The sequence below is a fragment of the Numida meleagris genome, chromosome 2 (genome assembly GCF_002078875.1).
Source record: "Numida meleagris isolate 19003 breed g44 Domestic line chromosome 2, NumMel1.0, whole genome shotgun sequence".
Lineage (NCBI taxonomy): Eukaryota > Metazoa > Chordata > Aves > Galliformes > Numididae > Numida > Numida meleagris.
Genome location: NC_034410.1, coordinates 124,996,713 through 125,010,173, shown reverse-complemented (window position 1 = coordinate 125,010,173; position 13,461 = coordinate 124,996,713). Strand labels below are relative to the sequence as shown.

General features: G+C 46.2%; 1 protein-coding gene across 4 annotated transcripts; it reads left to right on the top strand.

The window, feature by feature from the left end:
* Positions 1,395–12,310, top strand: TP53INP1 (tumor protein p53 inducible nuclear protein 1). 4 transcript variants are annotated; one of them, XM_021387601.1, is made up of 5 exons: positions 1,395–1,542; positions 3,691–3,974; positions 4,436–4,784; positions 6,624–6,657; positions 8,827–8,902. In XM_021387601.1, the coding sequence occupies exons 2-5, from the start codon at positions 3,863–3,865 to the stop codon at positions 8,842–8,844; spliced, it is 513 nt and encodes a 170-aa protein (XP_021243276.1). In that variant the 5' UTR covers positions 1,395–1,542; positions 3,691–3,862; the 3' UTR covers positions 8,845–8,902. The 4 variants fall into 4 exon arrangements, with proteins under 4 accessions (XP_021243276.1, XP_021243275.1, XP_021243274.1 ...); XM_021387600.1 differs by having other exon boundaries at positions 4,433–4,784; XM_021387599.1 differs by lacking the exon at positions 6,624–6,657 and having other exon boundaries at positions 8,827–12,310.

Below are 13,461 nucleotides of genomic sequence, written 5' to 3'. Positions count from 1 at the left end.
CACTCACAAGTGTAGCTTGCTGTTTGGGAAAATAGCATTACGGACCGTGACTTACAACAGGATCAATCAATCTGATGTCGTGAAGCCAGCGCTGCAGAAAGCTCTGCACTAACCAAAGGCAAAGGAAGGAAAGCAGGAAAGGAAGTGGCCATCTTAGCTGAGCCTGGTGACAAACCTGAAGTCGACTTCAGAAAAGGACATTTTACACATGGACACATACATACACATACATGAGTGTATGCTTTTTTGTGTTGGGTCTGCTCCAACTTCTCGTGCGTTAAACAACAGCTTGGTAGGGCTTGTGCCTAAATTTGAGGCAGGAAACCTTAGAAGCAGATGTATAAGCAAAGAGGAATGGCTGGGAGGTTCCTGTACAGATATGCTGGGCTCGTGCTGCATGCAAGTGATTGACATGCATGCAAATCGCTTGGAGTGATAGTTTGCAAGGGATTTGTATTTACCTCTTTCTGGAGGAGGAAGAAGGAGCTGGAGAAACCACTTGTGCCTGGTGGCAGCGTGGCAGAGAGCAGCCAGCCTTGCACGGTGCTTGCTGCGTGCTGCAAAACTAACAGGGGAGCGTTGCCCAATCACTTCCTGCTTTTATGATACATGGAGTGCCAGGACATGGTGGAAGCACGGGCAGGTCATTGCTCCCGAGATCACTTTTTTTTTTTGTTTTGTCTGCAATGCAAATACAAATGTCAGTTCCCTTAAGGAAACCCCTGAGCAAGCCTTTGTGCTCAGCTAGTCCCGGAGCACAGCGACTGTTCTACTGCCTCAGCACTGCTGGGCTCCAATGGCAGCAGCAGTGGAGACAGCCAGGAAGGCCTCTGCTTCTCCACTTCGTGATGTGGGGTATCGCAAGGAGGAAGGGAGATGCGGGCTGTGAGAGCGGTGCTGCAGGGAAAGGAGAGCCACTCCCAGGGACTTCACTGCCGTAAGGCCCAGGCTGTCAGCTCCTCTCCGAGCCTGTCTCAGATGCAACCCAAGGGCTTGCCTGCACTGGAAGAACACATTTTGCTAATTGATCTATGCATAACTTTAATATAACGGTCACTGTAAACAAGGACGGCCACGTGTGATGTGGTTGCTGACCCAAGGCGACCCAGACATGGCAGCTGCCACCTCCTGAAGTGCTTTGTGCAGCCTCAATCACCATGTCCTAACACACTGTAATTCTGCAACGCACACACCTCCCACGAGGCATTTATTCAATAAACGTCACCTTTGGCCCCACTCCAGGGACCACTAACACTGAGAATAAGTAATTCTCCCCATCTCGAACCGGAACACCGCCGTGCCTGCTCCTCACCCCACGCCCTCAGCCGCGCCGCGGGCTGCGCGTCCCCGTGCCGCGGGAGCGCGCCCCGCGGGCCCCGCCCCTCCGTCACGTGCGTTAGCGACAGCCGCCGGCGGCGCCGATTGGGCGCGGGGCGGGGCCGCCCGTCAGCTGTGCGCGCCGCTATAACAACAAAGGGCTGCGCAGGGCGCGGAGTTGGCGCGGTTGCGGCGCTGGGAGCGGTAGCGCGGTGCGGCCCAGAGGTGAGTGTGGGGCCGGTCCGAGCCCGCTTCTCAGCCCCGGGCGCCTCCCGCCTACTCGTCCCCGCAGCACCCGGAAGGGCGGCCGGGGGGACCGGGTCTCCGCGCCACCGCTTTGTCCGCGCCGGGTGGGTGGCTGCGTCCCGGAGCGGGTGCGCCGGGTTCCGCGCGCTGTCCTCGCACCGCGTTGGTGGGCTCGGGCAGCGCCAGCCGCCGCGCAGCGCCCGTAGCCGGGCCGGGAGCCGCCTGGCGGCAGCGGGGACGACCGAGCCGGCTCCAGCGGGAGTTGCTCAGCCCTTCGTCTCTTTCTTTTCTTTTCCTTACGTTCGTCTCTTTTCTCCGACGCGTCCCTCAGCCCCGGCAGTTGGGCTGTGCGCGGGGCGGGGCGCTGCTCGGTCAGCCTCCCGCATCCAGCCGGGTCATCAGCTTCGGTCACGGCGGCTCCGTGCCCCGCTGCGGGCAGAACGGCTGGAAAGCTGAACGGAGGAAAAGGATCTGGGCGTGTTAGCTGACAGCCGGCTGAGCGTGAGCCAGCAGTGTGCCCAGGTGGCCAAGAAGGCCAACGGCATCCAGGCTTGTGTCAGAAATAGTGCAGCCAGCAGGAGCAGGGAGGTGATCGTTTCCTGTACTCAGTGCTGGAGAGGCTGCACCTCGAGTGCTGTGTTCAGCTTTGGGCCCTTCACTGCAAGAAAGACACTGAGGTGCAGGAGCGTGTCCAGAGAAGGGCAGCGGAGCTGTGAGGGGTCTGGAGCACAGATCTTATGGGGAGTGGCTGAGGGAGCTGGGACTGTTCAGTCTGGAGAAGAGGAGGCTGAGGGGAGACCTTATTGCTCTCTGTAACTACCTGAAAAGAGGTTGTGGTGAGGTCTGGGTCGGTCTCTTCTTCCGGGTAACAGTGACAGGACTAGAGGTAATGTCATTAATTTGCACTGGGGATGTTCAGGTTGGATATTAGGGAAAATCTCAGGAAGAGCGGTGAGGCCCTGGCACAGGCTGCACAAGGAGGTGGTGGAGTCGCTGTCCCTGGAGGTGTCCAAGAAACGTGTAGGTGTGGCACTGAGGGATGTGGTTTGTGGGCATGGGTTGACAGCTGGACTAGATGATTGCTTCCAGCCTTAATGATTGTATGATTCCCCCCCTGCCTCCCCCACCTCTGGCTCTCAGTAGCGGTGTTATTGCTTGGTGTCCAGTGGCCTCATAACAGCATTCAAAAACTCTTGTCCACAAAAATAGCTGAAGTCTATGCAGCTTCAGGTGTTATCTTGAATCTTTCTTGGAATGGAGAGGAGAAAACAGGGCATTGACACTGGAAGCCAGTGTGCCCCGTTAGCGTGGTCTGAGGGCTGTGGGTGAGGAGGCGTGCAGGCCTTGATAAAAGGATGCAGCCCATAAGGAGCACTGTTGGCTGGTATTGTCTGCTGTGGTGTCTGTCCCTTTCTGAATGGAGACACTTGTGTCTCTGCCATGCATATCGTCTTCCTTAGTTAATTATTTAAGCAGGTATTTAGCTGTAAGAATTCCAGCAAGCTGAAGTAATTCAAATATTGTTCTGGTGAGATGAGCTTGTATTTCACTCACTGACCGTTCCTCACATGTAGCTGTTACTTGTTCAGCTGGCTTCAGTTCCTTGGTTTATACCTGGATATCCAAGGGCTGTCAGCATGTCAGTGTGGGGACAGCTGGATGCTCAGCTCTCAGCAGTGATGGGATGCCTGCATCCCACCCTCTGCATGCAGAGCTCAGGCTCACTGGCTGTTATTATCCCTAGATCTAGGGAAGTCTGCTAAGAAATAAACATTACTGTAATTAAACCAAGTTACCTCTCCTTGTTCCTTGGAGTTAGTGAGGGCAGGGTGCTGGGGAAGGGTTCACTGAGCCTGTGTTTCACATAGAAGTCCTCGCCTAGAAGTGGGGGCCAGCAGTGGAGCAAAGCTGCTTATGGGAGGTGGACCTGGGAGGAAGGCCCCAGAGGAACCTGAGCATCTTCTGTGTGTTGCTGGAAGACCACACTGAATGTCAGTGGGGCTGCTGCCTCCTGGGAAAGACTTTCACTGGTCCCTCACCCTGCACTGGTGAGAGGGCTTCAGTCTGCTGCTCTCAGGACCCTATCTGCTGCTTTGTCACTAAGACCCATGTCACTGTTTTTTTCAGGTGTAACACAAACTGTTTACCAGCCATGACTCTGCATGTCCTGTACCGAAGCTAATAAAGCATCTGTGCACTTTAATCTGAAGTCTATGCCACCCTGCTAGAACAGTGTGAGCTGTGCCTTGAACCTTGGATATAAAGATCTACCAGCCAAAGTCTTGTTCCTGCCTTAGTAATGTTCCAGAGATTAAATAACATGTTCATGGGAGAGATTGATGGCTTGTCCAGCCAAGAGCCAGAGTTCAGTGAGAAAGAAGATGATGAGTGGATTCTGGTTGACTTCATAGGTAAGGTGCCTGTCAGATGTGAGCTCTGGCCCATGCTGGTTGTGCTTCTGTGTGAAGAAACCGTACACCCAGCAGAAACTTGGTGAAGGCAAAGTCAGTGGAAGTGCAGGGTGCCTTCTGAACACGTGCACCGAAACGTATTATGTAAACTGGTGAGAAAAATGATCTCAGGCTTATAAGCCTGACATAAACTTCAGCAGAACCACTTGCACAGATAAAATGTGTTTGACTTATTACACAATTGTATTGCTCTGCTGATAACAGCTGCTTTACGTGTCTAGACTGCGTTGTCAGGGAACTCCCTTTTTTCCTCCCCTTGCTCATAAAAACTTTGCGTACATGCTGATAGGCGTTTGTTTCTGTTTTTGTTTCATATCCTGTTTCTGGCTACGTGTGACCTTGCTGTGTTTGTCCTTCTGCAATCACTGATGTCGATGGCTCTCCCTGACCACCTGCAGCAGACACTTGCACTAACTGCGCTGTGGAGCAAGATGACATTGCTGAAACATCACCTGCAGGCAGCTCACCGGTCTTCTCCTGCCTGCCATCTCCCCTGGAGCACCTGCCTGAGGCCAGCGAGTCGTGCTTCATCCAGTTTGAGTCATGTCCCATGGAGGAGAGCTGGTTCATCACCCCTCCGCCATGTTTTACTGCAGGTGGGCTGACTGCCATCAAAGTGGAAACCAGCCCCATGGAGAACCTCCTCATTGAGCACCCCAGCATGTCTGTCTATGCTGTCCACAATGCCTGCCACAGCCTCAGTGATGCTGGATGTGGGGATGAGGAATTCTGCAGCCCGGGCAGTCCCAGGTACCTCTGCTTTCTGCCAAGCAAGTGCTGCTTGTCTGCTGCTAAATATATCTGGTTTCTACTTGATCAGTATAGACACTTAATACCGAATTTTCCAGCTTATTTCAGAGTGAGTGAATAACATGAATACTACGCAGGTTGGGTAGAGTGATCAGGGCTGCCTGCCTATCTAGAAAGATGTTACAAGAGATGACTGTGCCAGGAGAAAATTAGCTGTGCTGTTCTGACACTGAGAGGTGTATTTATGGAGCCCAGTGGTTCCCTCACAGAGCACACTCAAGTTCTGTTGAAACTGGTGGCAGTTAGCTGTGTAACTGATCGTGTATGCTGGAATGTACTTTGCCCCCTGCATAACTAAAAGAGAGGAGATTTAGACTGGATGTAAGAAGTCTTCCTTATTCCAGTGCTACACTATCCTTATAATAAGTTGCCCAGAGAGGTGGTGGATGCCCCATCCTTGGAGACATTCAGGGTCAGGCTGGATGGGGCTCTGAGCAACCTCATCAAGCTGTAGGTGTCCCTGTTCAATGCAGGGGAATTGGACTTCATGGCCTTTAAAGGTCTTTCCAACTCAAATGATTCTATAGCCATGTGCATTTTGTCATAAACATTAGCCTTTCCATCACCTTGTGTTGAAAAATGTTACTCCCAACAATCCTAACAGGGAAGTCTGTTTCTTTTTGTCTCTTTTCAACCTAGTAATAGGTTAGAATAGAAGATAAAATCTTCTATGCACAGCATGTGGAACAGACCAAACTGAAATACTTAAAACTTACATCCCACAAGGTGAGAATTTGCACTGCAAACTTCTACTTACAGCAAGGTGAGAAGTTGTGCTGTTCTAGCCTTGAGTCCTAAAGATCTTGCCATGTGAGATTACTGTGAATTTGTCATCTTGGTGCACTGCTTCCTTGCTGTTAAATGCCCAGTATATGCATCTATACTGCATATATGCATACAAATAGAGTATATTGTTGTTGCTGTGACTCCACATTTGCCTGTGTTCCGTTAATTAGAATTAATGGCAATCCTGATTGACAACAAAGTCACTTTTCCCAATTCTTACCCTTAGAAACAATACTTAAATTAAAAGATAGTAAGCTTTGTATGGGAAAACAATGAAAGTGTAGTGAAGCTGCTGTAGTTAGGTGCTCACTGACTTTGGGTCAGCTCCTTGTTCAGGTCAAAGAAGTGAGCGACTGAAATGATACACACTGCTGTGTTTTGAGCATACTGCTGATAGCGGTACACGTACAGAACAGGGGATTCCTTGTGATTATCTCAGGAGGGCGGTTTGTGATATCAAGCACTGAGGGTCTAGCTGAACTTAGAGGGAAGCTATGTGCACACAGTACCTTTAAAATTTGGGTTGGAAGGAATCTGCAGGGCAACCATAGGCCCTTAGGCATGGCCTAATGAAGGAAAGACCAGTTTTGATAAGTAATCCCCAGTGGATAGTAACACCTGAAGCCAGATACTGGCATCTCTGGTGACTTCTTTGCGAGAGGTAATGATATAAATTATTTGGGAAAAGAATCTTGTATTATGTTATGCAGTGGAGTTAAGCGAATTTAATGTGTTGAAGATCTCAGCTTTAGTTTCCCAGCTGGCATGTGATTAAGCTTCCTCATGCTGTCTTCTCATTTGTTACCTTATCAGGGGATCTAGGCCTCTGTATAAAACACAGCTATTTTAGGTGGCAGAACTGGGAGTTGGTTTCAAGTCTAAAGCTGAGGTAAAACACAAACCGGGAAAATCAATTGCGCTGAAAACACAGTAAGCTTTGAAAGCTGTCTTTAAGTCCCCAGTGGTTTAATGGTTGGCCATTTAATGTTGTAGGGCCAAGAAAAGCTGCTTAAGGCACACTGGCACAGTAAGTACTGCTGTTTTGGGATAGTGCTTTGTGTTTGATCAGTCTGCTAGCAACACTGCTTCCTCTAGAGCCTTGTATGCCAAAACAATACTCATTTTTTTTTTAGGACTAACCTTTGTGCCAAATAACGTAAATTGATCAAGCCTAACTACATCTGCTTTAACAAGCCAAAATACTAAGTGCGGAAAAATTACTTTAAACTATTAATTGGTGTGGGGTCTGAATCCTTTAGAGTTTCTTGTCAGATCTGGCTGTGTGGTGTAACTGTGGTAGCAGCGCTTTCTAGTGATACAGGTGCTGGGCACACAAAGTGTATGGAGCAGCAGGTTGGCTTTAGATATAGCTCCTCTAAAAAGACATTTTTGACCATGTGTTTAGAGGCTCATCAGCCCAGTTCTCCCAGGGCTTGAGGCTCACTAGAGCCTGGCTACCAAAGGCAGCTGCTGAGATACCGAAGTACTGAACTTTTGCATAGGAAGTCTTTGAGAAAAAGGATGGTGCATAAACTTCCCCTGTGTTCTTCAAGTCAGTCACATTTTCCCCTATAATAAATTGCAACACTTGGGATTAGCACTTAATGTACTTCTCTAGCTAATGACATGAAGCAAAAGTGTCTTCAGGAAAGACATGTTCCAATAACACAGTGTAATGTGGCTTCTTAACTTCTTAAGGCTTTTCCTTCATCTGGAGTTCCAGCTCCAGCACTGTTGAACATATAAAGGGACCACTATATATGGAAAATGGTAGCCCTGTGTTTGCAGGCACCCTCGTGTAAGTTGGGCTGGTGCAATTTGCTGAGCAGATTTGTGTTCTTATTCACTTGTTTCTTGCTTCATATTTGAAGTACTGGATTTTGGATAAATCCAATGAATGAAGAGGAGAAAATGAGCATGTCATATATTGCTATTCTATAGGCTTCGGTGCAGTTGCATCAAGTTACATAGGAGCTTAAAAGAAAAAAAAAAAGCAAGTGGATTAAGTGGATTTTGATATTTCAAGAAAAAAGGAGAGAGTAGGGCTGAAATCCCATTCTGACAGAGCGTATACATCCTTCTGCATGGGGTGGAGGCAGGCAGGAGAGCTCACCTCTGTGCTGCTCACCTTCTAGAGGAGGCTGAGTAGGATGTACCATGGGCATGGCAGAGTAGGCTTATTACAGGCTCTCCAGGAACCCATGTTGTATAATAAATGCAAGTTAACGCCTCCCACCCGAAAATACTGCATAGAAGCATGCTACTGCAGAAAGACAGATTCCTGAAGAGATTTCTTGCTCTTGCTTAAGCAAACTGCTGGCCTCCCAGACACCTTTCTGGGTACCAGTGAGTTGCTAACTGATAGCAGAGGGGGAGAGCAGGCCAGTAATGCTGGTGCCATTGGTCTCACAACAGCTGTGGCTCTCAGACTTGGGACTTGCTTTTTTCACTTCTAAAACTGCCAAGTTATTTTTCTTTACTCTTGAAGTTTCAGGAAACACCAGTGATTGTTCCGTGAAGTAGGGAAGTCCTCTCTCAATATGTCAGTCCCTGCTTGCATAGGCTGCTGTTTTGTCTCTCACTAGTGCATGATGCAAGGGTTTGCCAAAACTGCTGGCTGTCCACTCATGAAATCAAGAGGACTGTTTGGAGAATGATCCTTTTGAGTTGTTTCCAGTGTGTGTTGCAACTTGTCTGTCTTTCCCACTCCTGTGCATGAACATTGAGTTTACTTGTATGGCTCGCAATCTAAACGTACACTTTCATTAGTGTGCTTTTGTTCTCAGTTCAAACAACCAGTGTTCAAGGTGATTTTCTTTAAAACAAACTTTGCCTAGCGGATAAATTTAAGTCTTCTAAAGCTGGATCGGTGACGCACATTGCCTTGTATTTCTGATCTGTGCTGTATCTTGGGGTTGGGGAGGTGGAGTGGGCAAGTAAGGGCACAGTGGCATAATACACCAGAAGCCCAAAAGCTCTTGCGTTGCCTTGGTGGTAAAAGCAAGTTGGCAGCACTACTTACCGATGTGATTTTCTTAAACTGGCTTGACTTAACTTCAGCCCAGACCTTCGTCCAGTACAATCAGTGTGCCCCTTCTTGAAATGCTGGATGTTGTTCTTGTTCTCTTGCCCTCTACAGCTTGCATCTTTCAATGCCAACTCAGAAACAATCTAAATGTGCTTCTTTTGTTTTTAGACTGGAGGCCCGAAATGAAACAGGACAGCGTGTTCACTGCTACGTCGCAGCTCTTCCTACTCGTTCAAGCTTTCTGGAAAAAAACAAGAGCTTTCGTCCTACCCACTGGATAAAAGAACACAGCAAAAGACACTATCTCAATAGAAATGGTCTCCGTCGCCAAAACCTCACCAGGGATTGCCACTCTCGGCATATCAAGCACAACGGACTGTTTGTTCACCAGCCTTGCCAGCGTCAGTTCAATTACTGATGGCTCTCGTGGTTTTAATCTATGATCTAATTGTTTCTTAGGTTGCTCATGTTTTCATGCATAGGTAAGTGTGGTCAATCTGCAGCTGATCAATCCCTCAGACACAATCACAACCAGTGCTGCATTTGTTTGAAGTGACACATCTCCAAAAATCTTGCTGCAAGTCTAAATGATGTTAAATATCAGTGTCTCGGAAGCCTGTCAGTACAGTAGTTTGTGTGCTGACCTATCTACTATGTATAGATGGGTTCATAGGTAGTCTTTTAAGAAGCTTAACTGAGAAAATCAGTTACATCTTTGCATTAATCGAAGTGGAGTTTGAGAATTTGAAGTTAGCCTTATGCTTTAATGACAAGTACTTGACAGTTCATGTATCTGTCTGTATTGGGCATATATGATTACCTTCTAACAAGGAAATACTGTAGCTGCCAGTGAATACTACATAGCTATGCTGAACTGTTACAAGGACAACTAATCTGAATTGCCTAGTACCTACCTGTGTTTGCATGGAGTCTGTGTAGTTGTGTTAGGTACTTAATGTGAGTATCAGAAAAGGGTTAAACGTCCCTTTGATATTTCTGCAGTATCTATGGCACTGGTGTTACAGATGAAGTACCTCACAGTGGAGTGAATGGAAAAGTGGACCTATGGGTTTAGTGCAGATGCATAACCCAGGGAGCTGAACTGTTCTACCTGGTACAGTTTGAGTTCTCTTCCCTCTCTCTAACTCTTTTTATTGTTGAAGAAAGATCAATTTTTTTTAAAACCTAATCTATTCCGTTTGTTCTGTAGTCACCGAAAAAAGGTGGATCGACTGTTCTTCTAATCCCACTGGTAGCTGACTGCTTCTCAAAGAAGTCAGGCTGATGCTCAGCTATTTCTGAGCTGCTGATTGCTGTTAGATTTTCTTGTTTACAGGTTGAGAGTTGCTGAAATATAGCTGGAAGGAAGACTTATCAGAAGTTCTTCTAACTCTCTATCTCACCTGTCCTCCCACTCAGTCAAGTCCGAGATGAATTGTGACTGGAAATGAAGGGCAATGTGTGGCAAGGAGAAGAGCATGCTAAAACAATCTTACAGAACTAAATACAGATAACGGTGTATAAAATTTGAGGCACTTCAGCAGTGGTGGTTTTTTTTGTCAACAGGGAGTAGAAAGACTGGATATCAATTCTGTGGGCCACCAGGGAAGAAAAGCCACTCAAAACTAACAAATACTTAAGTATTCTCTCTGAAGAACGCTCTGCAAGATACATTGGAAGTTGCTGGGCACTTAAAGGCAAAAAAAAATCTCTTATTAATAGATTGTACATTACACAGCATCCACATGGTACACTGAGCCCCGACAGATAATCTAGCAAGTGGGTTAAATCTCTTTGAAGGAGAGAGGGCAGAAATCCTCACAAAAGAAGCGGGGGGGAAATAGTAATTTTACTTTGTTTCTGTCAGTGCCCAACTGTTGTGTGGTTTTTATCCTCCCCGTGCTGGGTGCCTAAAGCATTAAAGAGTTAATGATGAATTCAGTCATGTCTTCCAGTAGTTCTTAGACAGAAGTTAGCATAAGGAGTCACGTGGGGAGTACTGGAACTAGGGCAATATCAATGTGAATTGTTCCAGACCTGTAACACTTGTTTTCTAAATCCATCCAAATGCTTCAAGTTTCACAGAAGCCCAACAACTTGAACTAGTCTTGGTGTAGTGAGAGCATCACGTAGTGCATGATGTAGTTACTGTGCATAGTGCAGCTGGAATTGTTGGGGAACATACCTAGTGTGCAGAAAACAGCATTTATTTCAGTTTCCATTTCTCATTTCAGTCTTGCTGCTTCCCTGGGATTAGTTAGGGTTGTTGCAAAGGGATGTTGACAAATACATGCATGTATAAGAGCGGGTGGTGCTTTCCTGGATACACTAGTCTTTAAAACACATGGAACTCATGTGAACTGGGAAAGAGAATAAAATCGGTCCCATCATGAGCCACAAAAATAAGGGTGAGGATGTTACTACTCTTTGAAGCCTTATGTGCCCATGTCCTCACAGTTTCTCTTTTTGTGGTCCAAATACTCTGGTTTATCTCCAAGTAGCTGTAGTTTCTCCAGTCTTGCATCTGTACACTGACAAACTTCTGCTTGCCTCAGATGATCTACCTTTACCACTCCAACTCTTTATCCAGCTTAAGACTTCCTTCTCCTCACTGCCAACTTTCTAGCTCAGGAAAATTCTGTGCTTTCCTATATTTTTTTTCTTGATATATCAAGTAACTACTTTCCTTCAGCTTTAATTTTCTTAAAGTTAAATGAAGGAAGATGATGTCTCCACCTCCCTGTGTTGGAAGAAGTAATCTTTTGAATCTCAACAGGGAGATGGAATTGAGAGTATAAAGGCTCCCAGGTATTAGAATGAGAGCCTTGGTCTGTTCTTCTTAGCAGGCAAGAAAATGCAACTTTAGACTGCTCCTAGAGTTGGGAGAAACTGATCTTTTTTTATACTACATTACTAGATATCTTTCTGGTGATGAACGCCTATATCTTTCAGGATATAAACTGTTTTGTTGCACAAAGCTGTGCTTCTCAACTTGTAATATTGGGAACCGTATTATTGTGTGAGATAGTACTGCATCAATGGCTTTTTGTTAATTTGTTTTAAGTATTTATGTTGGTCTAGCCCCATTTTGTGCCTGGAGCTACTGGGCGATTAGATTTGTTTTGATTTTCTGTTTTAATAGTGAGCTGTGTGGCTTTTTATATGGTTTTTTGAACTGTATTAAAATGTGTGTTTTTTCATGTAAAAGTGGAGGCCTTGCAGTGTCTCGTACTGATTGATACTCATGAATTTTGCTGAAACGGTATTTTCATATATTGGTCAACAGACAGATTTGCATTTTAAACTGTGCCTTCTAGGTGTAACTTTACACAGCAAACTTGAAGATACAAAAGGGACATTTCAGATAGGATTAATACTGTACATCGGTCTATGCATATACGGCAGCTTCTTTCCAGAGCCACTTTCTATTTGTAGCAGTCTTTTTGATATGGAGGAATGTCTCGCTCTTATTTTTAATAGTTTAGCACAAGCCGAAAGCTGACAAAATACAGCACTTTGCCAAAAAATAGCATTGCTTAACCCGTGTGTATTTACTAAAGCGATCTTCTGTATTTTGTTTTCATGGTGCGTTATGTGCACCGTGGGGAGACATGACCTGAACTCTCAATAAATGGCCTATTAAAAAATGTCAGACTTCTGTCATGTCTGTTACATTTCAAATTTACAGGTATCCCATTGGGGTGTGGTAGACATGTACTCAGTACAGTATATAGCAAAATCCCAAAAGTACAAAGGTTCCTCTGGGCGTTGTTGCATTATTTGGTCAAGTGATAATACGCGGTCTAAGGGATACCTTGTGTCTCTGCCATCTGCTCTCCCTCCTGATGAGCGTGCCAAAGTGCAAGCAAATAGGATAGAAAGTAAGTGCACGTTACTACCTAAAGCACACAGGGCAGGAAAGCTGGTATCCAGATACACAACTTTCGTCACACAGGCTTGATACCTTCAGGAAGTTATTAACAAATCTAGTTGTAGTTGTATCCAATTGTTGTCTGCCCATTAGCTGATGAATGCTGATGCCCCCACTGCCTTCCACCAGTGATGGGGCTTTTGCCTCAGGACAGCGAAGCTACCTCTGAGATCAGACCAGGCTGTCCAGGGCTTAGTCATGTCCTGTCTGGAAAACTCCAAGGATGGAGACTGCACAACCTCTAGGAAACTTGTCCTGGTGCTTGACGTTTGTAATTAGGGCCCAGGGAAGGCCTTTCTATGAGCCTCGTTTTGACTCTCAACTCACTGTGTTTCCTTGACCTGCCCTGAACAGCTGTGACAAGTCTGCATCTTGTAGGTACTGGAAGGCTATGATTACCATTTAAGAGGTAGAGGTAAGGATAAATAATGTGTGAAGCATATAAAGACCCTGTGCAGATGTGCAGGGATGAGGTTAAGAAAGCTAAGCCATCTGCAACTGTGTCTAGCAAAGGCTCTGTATCATGGCCGGAAACATGACACTCGGGAAGGCAATAAGGGGCTTCTACAGATACACCACCTGCAAAAAAAAAGATTAGGGAAAATATAGAACTGCTTCTAAGTGGGACAGGAGACCTCGTGTCAAAGGGCATAGAGAAGGCTGAATGCCATGCGTTCTTTGCCCTATTATCTAATGGTAAAACCAGTCTTTGGGAATCATGGGCTTCTGAGGTTAGTGGGAAAATCTAGAGCAAAGGGAAGGCTGATGCTTGGTTGAGAAGGATCGAGTAAAAGAGTGCTTCAAGAAATGGAACATAAATCTATAGGATGCATCCATAACTAATAACAATCATTGACTATCTAATGGTATTG

Coding starts and splice junctions, on each gene's coding strand:
- TP53INP1 (XM_021387598.1), top strand. CDS start 3,863: ATGTTCCAGAGATTAAATAACATGTTCATGGGAGAGATTGATGGCTTG. Junction 3,975..4,432: donor GATTCTGGTTGACTTCATAG/GTAAGGTGCCTG, acceptor GACCACCTGCAG/CAGACACTTGCACTAACTGC. Junction 4,785..8,826: donor TGCAGCCCGGGCAGTCCCAG/GTACCTCTGCTT, acceptor TTTTGTTTTTAG/ACTGGAGGCCCGAAATGAAA.